Source organism: Nicotiana attenuata, chromosome 1, assembly GCF_001879085.1.
Source record: "Nicotiana attenuata strain UT chromosome 1, NIATTr2, whole genome shotgun sequence".
In the NCBI taxonomy this organism is placed as follows: domain Eukaryota; kingdom Viridiplantae; phylum Streptophyta; class Magnoliopsida; order Solanales; family Solanaceae; genus Nicotiana; species Nicotiana attenuata.
Genome location: NC_031989.1, coordinates 44,469,518 through 44,481,159, shown reverse-complemented (window position 1 = coordinate 44,481,159; position 11,642 = coordinate 44,469,518). Strand labels below are relative to the sequence as shown.

The 11,642-nt window shown below is 35.8% G+C and overlaps 1 protein-coding gene and 1 long non-coding RNA gene across 2 annotated transcripts in view; one reads left to right on the top strand and one right to left on the bottom strand.

The window, feature by feature from the left end:
- The window catches only part of LOC109225693 (potassium channel AKT2/3-like), a 14,325-nt gene extending 10,066 nt beyond the window's left edge, over positions 1–4,259 (bottom strand). Inside the window, exons 1-2 of the mRNA XM_019390449.1 lie at positions 3,856–4,259; positions 2,846–3,064 (exon numbers count right to left, since the gene is read on the bottom strand). Coding sequence (XP_019245994.1) covers positions 2,846–3,064; positions 3,856–4,100 — 464 coding nt within the window. The 5' untranslated portion in view covers positions 4,101–4,259. The remainder of the gene's footprint in view (positions 1–2,845; positions 3,065–3,855) is intronic.
- On the top strand, positions 4,396–5,780 carry LOC109225702. The gene is made up of 2 exons (XR_002067973.1): positions 4,396–5,117; positions 5,448–5,780. It is a non-coding gene; the product is annotated as an uncharacterized LOC109225702 (long non-coding RNA).

Sequence of the window (11,642 nt, the reverse complement as noted above, 5' to 3'; positions counted from 1 at the left end):
TAATTAGAGTTCATTAAAATTATAAGTAGAATAAGTAGTCAGAGTCAATTAAAATTACCTTTATCTTTATGATTGTTATTTTAATGTAATGCATATTAAATATATATTTAAGTTATATTTTCTTAGCAACGAAGCTAGAAATTCATATAAGAGGATGGAAAAACACCCCAATTTTTTTAATTTCGGATTGAACTTGGGAGCTAAGATAACTTGGTGTACTTTTCAATCCTCTTATATGAAAAACTCGGATTGAACTTGCGAGCTAAGAAATTAAAATTTGTGAGCTAAGAGAATAGAGTTCATTAATTTCTTAGCTCACAAGTTCAATCCGAAAATAATAAAAAAAAAATTGCGTGTCATTTTTCAAATCCTCTTATACTAAATTTCTAAGCTCCCGTCGCTTAAGAAAATATAGCTTAAAATATATAGTTAATATGCATTACATTAAATAACAACCATAAATGATAAGGTTAATTGTTACAACGGACTCTATTACATTCATTATTCTACTTATAATTTTAATGAAACTCTATACAATTTATAATAGCATATTACATAACTTTACAGTTATAGCTAAAAACCATAAAAAATATCATATAACAAAAAGTATTGAATTGAGGAGGAAATTGAAAATTCAAGGGCAAAAAAGGTATTGTGTACGATAAAGGGGGGAAAAATGATTATTGTTCAAAGTTGAAGGGGAACTTTGATTTTTAACACACAAGTTGGCGGAGCGATTACAAAAAATAGAGAAAAACTGCTCTCTAAGCGTTACTAGTCGGAGGCTATGCAATATGGTTTCATCCATTAATTGTTGCTGGGCTTAATTAATTGCCTCGCGAGATTTTTTGAAATTCTATCTAGTCTGTCCACCACACCTTTCCTCTTTACTGAGCCCAAAACTATTATTCTAACCCCATTTCCAAAGTGCGAAACAAAAGTGGGGTTGTGAATTGTTTATTGTTAATTCTATATATTTAATCTTGTGTTGGGGTGGGCGAGTGGGGGGTGGGCCCGGGGATCTAACTAAATTAAAATCATTAAGTCAAATTGTTAGAGAATAAAGGAATATATAGATTTTGATATCTTGTAATCATTGAACAACCAAATTTTGGCAAATGAAGACAATCATGAGTCAATTGCGACTTTCCACTCTTACTATGCAAAAGACGTTGTAGAGGCATCAAATCTGCTGCCATCGCAATTTCATTCGTGTGATAAGGAAGAATATCTTATCTTTGTAGAATTAAAAATTCACGTTCCTTTATACATTTTTTAACCTTAAAAAACGTAAGAAAAAGAAGACGGGTCAATTAATTATTTTAAATTGTGGCAATACAAAAGAACCTTTCTTTCTATTCTTGAATCATACTTTCGAATAAATCTACGACTTTTCTGATTCTATAGATTATACCGACAAACGAGCGGGAGAAACATAAAACCTGATGGATTTCTGTGTTCATCATTTGAACCCGCATAAATATATTCAACTAATAATAAATCTACCACTATATCTATACTATATTATATAATATATATATATATATATATATATATATATATATATATTATAATATATAATATATATATATATATATATATATATATATATAGCAACGAATCTGTATATGATCTGTTATTTTGATCCCCACGTAGTTAAAAATGCATTCTAGATGTATACTTGGACCCACAAAGCCTTTTTGATTTGCTTTATGGGGTTAATATATAAAAAACCAATTATTTTCCTAATGATTGACCTATCCTTAAGTGCTTTTGTTTGTGGGTGATTCTCGATCGGTAGCTAGCTAGGTTAAGACTTTTGTAAGGTAAAAACTTATCCGCTTTACATCAAACCAATAGATATATGACATATGTCTTCCATATGGACTTTAATCATTTAACCATGGTAAATTACATGCATTCTCATCTAATTAAATTAATTAACCATAGTGAGTTAATATAGTTTGGTGTAAACACCCGATGTGGGTAAGTAATTACCCTTTTGTAGCCAACCAACGTTTTTTCGGTACTTGACAAACAAAATGGCATGAAAAATGTTTACCAAACACCTTTAAAAAAAAGTTGTTATCTATACAACTTAACTGATACTTCCTCCGGTCCAAAATAAGTGATTTTTTGGCTTTTTTCTTGTGGTCCAAAATAAGTGATTTTTCCAGATTTCAAGAATAAATTAATTATTTTTTTCCTACATTGTCCTTGGAGTAAATAGTGTTGGAATATGTGTTAGGAGTGTTTATGTGAGATAGTAAAGGTTAATATGGTCAATTCCAATGCTAATTAATGCTAAAAGGTGAATTTCTTAATCTGTGTGAAAACATCCAAAAAATCACTTATTTTGGACCGGAGGGAGTATATAGCATGTTATTACTGTATTTTTCATGTTTTTTTGGAATTCCAGGAAAACCCGCAGTCGCTACTGCCTCTGCCACAGTCTCTGCCCTTCGGATGAACACTTTGTGGTGAGCACTCTATGCGCACTGGGTAAACCCCCCACTGTGTAATAGCGTGCAAACCATACAGGGGATGTAAACCGCAATAGGCAAGTAGCCCCGTGCGACAGGCTCAGACCTTGAGGGGATCGAACCCGCGTCGCCCGTGTGGACAACACCCTCCAAACCAACCGGGTCGTCCCTTCGATTTGCTTAAAAATATTGTCCGTTGTTTGCATGTCAACTTAATTTGATGGTGTAAAAAGTCTATGCAGTGTCACTTTAAGAATTAAACTCTTAATCTGCTATCACATGTTATATTATACTGATATAAAATTATTACTAGTATATATTTTGTCTGTGTATGCCTACTTAAATCGTGTAAGAATACGTACCTTGTAGCAATTCTTCTCCGGTCACGTACGAGAAGCTGAGTTGTAGTATCAATATAGGCAACAAAGAATGTTAAGATGATATCAATTGCAAAGAAGAGATTAACAACGTTGTCTGCGATGTATAGCACTCTGTTTGGGTTGGAGTGCATGAATGCTATCTCAAATGGACATACCCATGCAGAATACGCCACCATTATTACCATTAGCGTCTCCCAACACCTGCATATATACACAAAAAATACAAGTTTTAATAGTATATATAATCACTGTCCTTACGAAAGTTACGTCCCCGCTAAAATAATTTACCTTAGGACCACGGTCATTTTAATAACTAATGATGTCTAACGTGATATTTAACATTAAGTCCCTTTGAATCTTATAACGAGATTCTTCGAATAATTAGTAACACCTAAATTTAACAAGTCGCCAAGTCGATTAATATTCAAGTAATAAATCTCAATGAAAAGAGTCTCAATTTTGGTTAAATTTTCACTATAGTATATAGTGTTGCATAAAAAGAGACTTGCCCAATCTTAGTAAAGCGGCTTGGGAATAGAGGCTTTTCCAGGGGAAAAAAAAGGTTTTATTAGGATTAAATTAAGTTATTAGGTCTAGAAAAAAAAATTTAATACACAAAATCTTCTAGTAGTTGGTACATACTATTTCTGACTCAAAAATTGAAAGAAGTGATCTATACAACTTCAATTCTTTCTTTCTTCTTAGTTTTGCCACTCCTTTTTTTGTTCTCCGCTTAAGAACAGATTCTTAGGGTTGCCATGAAAATATATATATCGGTCTACAATGGGTAGAAACGAGTTTTGCCCACTTGGTAGGTGATCTGAAAGTAAAGCAAAAAAAAGATCAGCCCCGGTGCACTAAATTCCCGCTATGCACAGGGTCGGGCAAGGGCTGGACCACAAGGGTCTGTTGGCAGCAACTTTACCAGTTACGCCAAGGCTCCCCTTCATTGGACTCAATATATAGAAGTTAAACTCGTTACTTGTACTAACCTGTATCTTGAATCCATAGGGGTGATGATCTTGCCTTTCTGCTGAGTTTGATTCTGGCTGTAACCATTGGAACCAAGAGGAGGTAGAATGAGCTTTGATAGGTTTCGAAAACTGAGTTCATCTGAATTATTGCTACTCCCATGGCTATTATCTTGCACATGCTGGTCTTTAATTTGGCTATCTTCAATTATCATGTTTTTTGTAGAGCTATTGTACACACTATAAGATGAATGACTCATTTGCATATTGGCAAAGAGATATATGAGCACACAAAAAAAAAGCTAAATGATAAAGTTAGATGAATAATTGCAAAGAGTAGGAAGAGAAGTACTAATTTGGTTGGTGTAAATGGTGTAGGGGATCATATAAACTCATGATATAATTGAGGTGTGTGAGGAAAGAATGGAATGTGGACCTGTTTTTTGTGGTCCTATATTTATGTCAGAAGTGACCTTTGAAAGATGCTATAGGAAATTAAAATTGCCTTAGTGTGAAATTGGACCCTTTGAAATATGATACAGAAAATTGCCTTAGTGAGAAATTAATTAACTCCACCAGCTAGGTAGTGTTATTTGATTGATGATAAGGTTATCAATATAAATCAGATGGTTGGAGAGATGTGATATTATGTCCTATACGTAAATTAGTGCAATGAGGGCCCTGTCCTCACACAGATTTGCTGTCAATATATGGACACACATATTGTACTGAAATATTTTTAACATTATTTTATTTACGCAAATGAATTTCATGTTGACATGTAAGGACTTTGTCTTTGTACAAGACAAATATTTTGTTAACAATCAAGAGAATACAGCTTTGTTCAGTAGTGGCAACAGTGGAGCTTACAACATAGCCTTGTTCACCAGTAAAGGAGGTCCTAATTCAATGAACAACTTTAGGACAAGAAAGAACACTTTGTACTGTGACTATTGTAATTTCAAAGGCCAAACCAGAGAGACTTGCTACAAGTTAAATGGTTATCCACCACACTTCAAGTCAAAGAAGGAGTACAACTCTGCAGGGAACTTTGCAAAAGACAGTCAAATTGTGCATACTGGGAGCACAGTTAAGGCTTCAAACCTTGGGCCAACAGGAGGAAGCTAATTTTGCAAAAAGCACCTCAACTACTGGAGAGGCATCTTATAGTCAGAATTAGAGTAACCCAGTGAGAGTGCCTCACTTCACTCCAGAACAATACTCACAGATTCTGCAGCTCCTAGGAAAGGGAAGTGAAAGTAATGAAGCAGCTATGGCAGCAGGTATGGACAATGATGTTACTGATGTCACTGATGATGCTTCTAAATTCACTAAGTGGATAGTAGACTCATGAGCCTCTAATCATATGGTTAGAAATTTGAATTCCTTGACTGATTCAAACTTCGTGATAAGTTCAGAGAAGGAAAAGTACTTCTACCAACTGGAAGTCTAGCCACTGTTAAGCATATAGGAACTGCCTATATCTTCCCAGGACAGATGATAACTAATGTCATGCATATCCCAGAGTTCAAGTACAACTTACTATCTATATCAAAGATAACAAAAGAGTAAAGTGTTTAGTCTGTTTCTTTCCTGATTTCTGTATTTTTCAGGATCTATTCAGTGGCAAGTTGAAGGGGACTGGTAAGGAAGATAGTGGACTAATTGTGCTCACTTCTAATACTAGACTGCAGTCCATGGACAGCTCAAGAAAGGATACTTCAACATCACTTGTTGTAAATACAAAAGGAGAAGGATGGTATAATAAATGTAGCCTTGTGGCATAAGAGATTAGGCCATGTGCCAATTGATGTTCTAAAGAAATTACTTGTGTTTCAGACTATTGATAGTGCAAATTCTGATAAACATTGTACAATATGCCCTTTGGCTAAACAAACAAGGCTACCATTTCCTTTGAGTACTACTATTTCTACTAGTTGCTTTCATACAGTTCATGGTGATGTTTGAGGGCCATATAGAGTGCCTACTCATGATGGAAAAAGGTACTTTCTAACTCTGGTAGATTATCACTCCAGGTATATCTGGATTTTTCTCTTACCTTCTGAAGCTGAAGTCATGGTTGCACTCAGAAATTTCATTCTTATGGTTAAGAATGTATACTCCTCCACAGTAAAAATTCTTAGAACTGATAATGGTGTGAGTTTTTAAACTCTCAGATGACAGACCTACTACAGAATCTAGGCATAATTCATGAGAGTTCTGCACCTACACTCCATAACATAATGGAGATGTAGAAAGAAGGCACAGACACATTCTTAATGTAGCTAGGGCCTTGAGGTTTCAAGCAGCTATTCCACTCAGATTTTAGGGTGAGTGTGTGCTCACAGCAGTATATCTTATCAACAGGCTGCCTACATCAGCTCTCGAAGATAAATCTAAGACTCCTTTTGAAATGTTGCATGGTAAACCTCCCATCTTAGATCATGTAAGGGTGTTTGGGTGCCTAGGCTATGTTACTGATCTGAGGAAGGCAGATAAATTCTCTCCTAGGGCAGTCCCTGCTGTGTTTCTTGGCTACTCTATAACACAGATGGGTATAAGATGTATACTATTCACTCCAGAAGCTTCTTAGTCGGTAGAGATGTGGTATTCAAGGAAGATGTTTTTTCCTTTTCAATACCTGGATACTCTAGTTACATCCTTGTTTCCTGTACTAGACTTTTCTACTCTTTCTAGTCCAGAGTACAGGGCAGATATCCCTAATCCAGCTACATCTCCTACCATAGCAACCAATGCAGAGATTATTGCACCCTCAGATATGCATGTTCCTTCTGATGAAGTTCACCAGTTGCTTCTATGGAGGCAATAACCAATGGAGTTGTGCACAATGCTCCCACACAGCCTGCACCAGACACAGGAAAAAAGTCAGTCAGAGCCAGCAGGCCACCTATTTGGCTGAAAGACTATATTACTCAAGGCAAAGGGAGTGTCTATTATTGTTATCCTATGTCCAACTATGTGAGCTATGACCATATCTCTGCTTCATTCAGTACTTCCCCAGCTGCATACTCTTCTATTGAGGAACCTAAAACTTATCTTGAACCAGTCAAAAATACCAACTGGATTGCAGTTATGAAATCTGAGATTGCAGCCTTAGAGAAAAATAAGACATGGAGTATTGTTGATCTACCTGCTGGCAAGGTTCCAATTGGTTGTAAATGGGTGTTCAAGGTCAAGTACACAACCTCAGGAGCAGTAGAGCCAGACTTGTGGCTAAGGGGTACAGTCAACAAGAAGGCCTAGATTAGCTGAAACATTTTCACCTGTGGCAAAGAGTGAACTAACTCAAATAGTACACTACAATGACTCTCATTATAGGAATATTACTTTAGAATATGCTTAGCCCTCTTACATACATAAGACTGCAACTCAGACACACCTATTGTCTCTACGATGTAGAGTGAAAGAGGAAGACAAAAGGCAATATTCGAGCTGACTTTTTGAATTGCATTTGTCTTTTCTGGACAGCATAGATGGAGCATACCGTATTGCTTTGAGGGTCGAAGGACCTACTACTTGAGCCAAAAACAAGAAAGCGAATGAAAGAAGCGAAGGTAAGAGTCAAAATACGCCGTGGAGAAGAGCTTACTAAATGGTGACTGTTAGGTCTGTGGTTGATGTTGCTGCTTCTAAACACTGGCCTATATTTCAAATGGATGTACACAATGCATTTCTACAAGGAGATCTTCTAGAAGAGGTCTATATGGATATCCCTTAGGGGTTGCTAGCCAGGGAGGGTATCATAGAGTCTGCAAACTACATAAGTCTCTATATGGACTTAAGCAGGCTCCAAGATAATGGAATAAGAAGCTGACGGATGCACTACTACAACTAGTCTTTACTTAAAGTCATTTTGACTATTCCTTGTTCATAAAGCACATACATAATGAGTTGGTTGTGGTGTTACTCTATGCAGATGATCTCTTTGTAACTGGAAGCTGTAATAAGTTGATTCTGAAGACAAGAAATGACCTGAAGCTGAAGTTCAAAATGAATGACTTGGGAGAGCTTAAGTTCTTCCTTGGCATAGAATTTGCTAGAGCTGACAAAGGGATTGTCATAAGTCAAAGAAAGTATGCTCCAGAACTAATTGCAGAAATGGGACTTGGAGGTGCTAAGCCTGTTGGTGCACTACTGGAAACTAATGTGAAGTTGACATCTACTGAATATGATTCATTTGTCAAAAATAATGAAGCTACTGAGGACAAGTTACTCACTGATGCAGGCTCATACCAAAGGCTTGTTGGTAGACTACTGTATTTGACAATGACTAGAGTTGATATTGCCTTTGTAGTGCAAGTGCTTAGTCAGTTTATGCACAAGTCCAAGCACTCACACATGGAAGCTTCTCTAAGGGTAGTAAGGTATATTAAAGATGCACCTGGACTTGGCCTGCTAATGCCAGCTCAAGGATCAGACAAACTACAAGCTTTCTGTGACTCAGACTAGGGAGGATGTCTACAAACTAGGAGGTCTGTTACTGGCTATCTAGTGAAGTTTGGCAGTGCTCTAGTGTCCTGGAAATCTAAGAAGCAAGACACTATTGCTAGAAGTTCAGCTGAAGCAGAGTTTAGAAGCATGGCTTCAACTGTTACAGAACTAACCTGGCTGACTTGTCTGTTTAAGGAATTAGGAGTAACTGCGCAGTGGCCTATAGATCTCTACTGTGACAGCAAAGCAGCCATTCAGATTGCAGTCAATCCTATATTCCATGAAAGGACAAAACACATCGACATTGATTGTCATTTTGTCCGGGAGAAAATAGTTCAAGGAATGGTCAAAACAAATGATGTGTCTACCAAAGAGTAGCAGGCTGATCTTCTGACTAAAAGCTTAGGGAAGCTACAACATGACTATCTTGTATCCAAGCTAGGGTTGAAAAATATATTTCAACCATCAGCTTGAGGGAGGGTGTTGAAGAGTAAAAGTTGTTAGTTAGGAAGTTAGTAGTCAGTTAGTTAGTAGTAGTGACAGTTGTACATAGCTGTTAAGTTAAAGCAGCAGTAGCAGTTAGTGGTAGTTATATTATGAGCTATACATTGTGTTTGTACTCGGATCAATTCAATGAAAAGCAGCTCATTTTCTTCTGCTCATTATTCTCTCTGTTTTCCATCGTCTTCTTCCTCTGATCAGTGAACTTGCTCTAGATTTGATCAATAATAACTGATCTATTATTTATAACAAGCTAAGTTAAATTATACCTTGACTGTAACAGCCATTAACTAGATCAATTAAATGCATGGACATTTCACTGCGAGCTTAACATTTTCTTTTGCTTTAACCAGGTATATTGATTTAATTTAATAGACCTTTTCGTTGGCTACTATAAAATAATGAAGTTCCCGTAAATGGTAGTCTTAATATGTTAATAAGATGATTTAAACAGATGTTCTAGACTTAAATTTAAAAATAGTTCCCGTATATAAGGAAATAGATTTTTTTTTGTTCTTTTTTTTCTTATTTTGTGGTGGTGGGGTTGGGGGGGGGGTGGGGGGGGTCCATAGAGTAGGCGTTTTATTAGCTATTTGGCCAAAAAGATTAGATTTATCATTTTGGCTTTATATTTACTTCTAAAACACACATAGTGTGCAATTGGTCTTCCAATTTCGATATGTTGTTGTCAACAATATATTGCATGGTATCTCTAGTATGCAAATTGGCTTTTATACGATTGTCTTCCACGTTCTAGACAAATAAGAAATTTGCTGGTTTAACTTTGTTGTTGTTCTATAGGTTTATGTCCAATTGTCAAGTGACTTATATAACCACAACCAAACATTCAGATTAACGTACGATATTAATGAGAGTCTACTACACACGATGTATGAGTTTGACTAAGACTCTTTTTTCTGACTCCCTTTTTCGACAATGACTCACTATACTCTATAAACCATTCAATCTTAAATCCAGAATGGGACAAAATATAGCATATTCTCCTATCAAGTCTCGACATTCTCAACAACAACAACAAAAATCCTGTGAATTCCCATAAGTGGAATCTGAGGAAGGTAGTGTATAATGAGTACGCAGGCCTTACTCCTACCTTGTGAAAACAGAAAGGTTGTTTCTAATAGACCCTCGGCCAAGTCTCGGCATTCTCATTAGCCCCAATTTATATTCACAGACAACATAACATGTTATTTCCAGAACTCTCTTACGATTATTTTCGTTTACTAAGAGGACGATGTTTAGAATAAGATTTTGGGAAACACATGTCGAACATAATACGGAATAAACAGAGATAAATTTCTCACAAGAGTCATGACCCTAAGGGGTCGTTTGGCTGCAAAACAAGTTATCCCATGATTAATTATTTCGAAATTAGTTATCCTGCGATTAGTGATCACACTCTCCTATAGGGATAAAAAAATACTACAATCCTGGGATAAGTTATACCACGATTTATCCCAACCAAACATAAATAAACTCATCTCAAATTTAATCCCGAGATTAATTATCCCTCATACCTAGTAAGCCCTAAAAGAAAAGAGTGGCCTGGCAGGTAGAGGCTGATCTAGGGCAAATTTTACGGGTTAAAATGAGATCATACTCATTCTAAACAAACTGCCTCTAAAACCTGAATGTGCCTCTGTCTTCTGGCTTAAAAAAAGTCTTCTTCTTTTTTTTTTATATAAAAAAGGTATTAAATTAAGATTATCGATATATAATTTAAACAATATTAACTGCAAAGTATAGAAAGAAGTGGAAAATTGTGATCCCTGGATGTGTTAAATCTACATCCTCTGACGCTTTATTTTGTCTCTTTTGACATACAAAAGAAAGGCCAAGTATAACAAGAAAGAATTGTATTAGATGCAATTTCACAATCCTAAGGCCCCATTACCCATCATTCTAGAAATTGCTGCATTAATTGTGGTCTATTTTGATGAACAGTCTCAATCCACAACTCCCCTTTACCTCTCTCCTCTTCCCCCCTCCATTGATTTTGTGATTCTATATTAATTTACTAATTTCCATCGTTGATAAAAAATAAAGTAGATGGTAAATATTATGGTGTAGATGTTTTTAAGTTAATTTTGAAAAACTACATGAACTTTTATTAAATTTGTTTGATCAAACACAATATGGCTGAAATACCAACATGGAAACAAACTAGAAACATTGCTAGATTAATGAGCGAGCATACCAATCTTTTTCCTAAGCAAAAAAGAAAGAAAAAGACGGGGTCCAGAGAGCACAACTTGTGATCAGAAATAGCTGCGTGACGTTAGCTTAGTGATTGGGAAATTGGTATGCACTCATCGGCCTTTTAATTTAAGTGGCTATTGCTAAGAAAAAACGCCAAATTAATTGTCATCTTTAGGGGATCTTTTTTCTTCTTTAGACAAGTTGAAGAATAAAAAAGCCGTATTAGGTAGGGCGTCAAGACATTATTAGGAAAATGGCAGTTGTAGAAACTGAGGAAATGAAGGAACCCTCTAGTATAAATCGATTGGTTTTAACTTTGAAGTGACGTGTAATTTTAGGAAAATAACAATGTATCGCGGCTCTCAAAATAATAGCCGAAAAATATTATTCTTTTTATATATATACATTCTATATGTTACATACAAAAATTATATAAATTTTATACACTTTTCGCTATCGAATATAAATAATTTTTGGTGCGGGCTAAAAATAATAATACCCCTAATTTTACCAACAAAAAAAATAAACTCGAAGGCTTTTTGACCGTGATGAACGAAATTTACAATAGCAAAAGAGGGGGATATAACTTGTATCATGTCACCCATTAAGCGAGGAAAGCTCCTCTTGATGAAAAATAT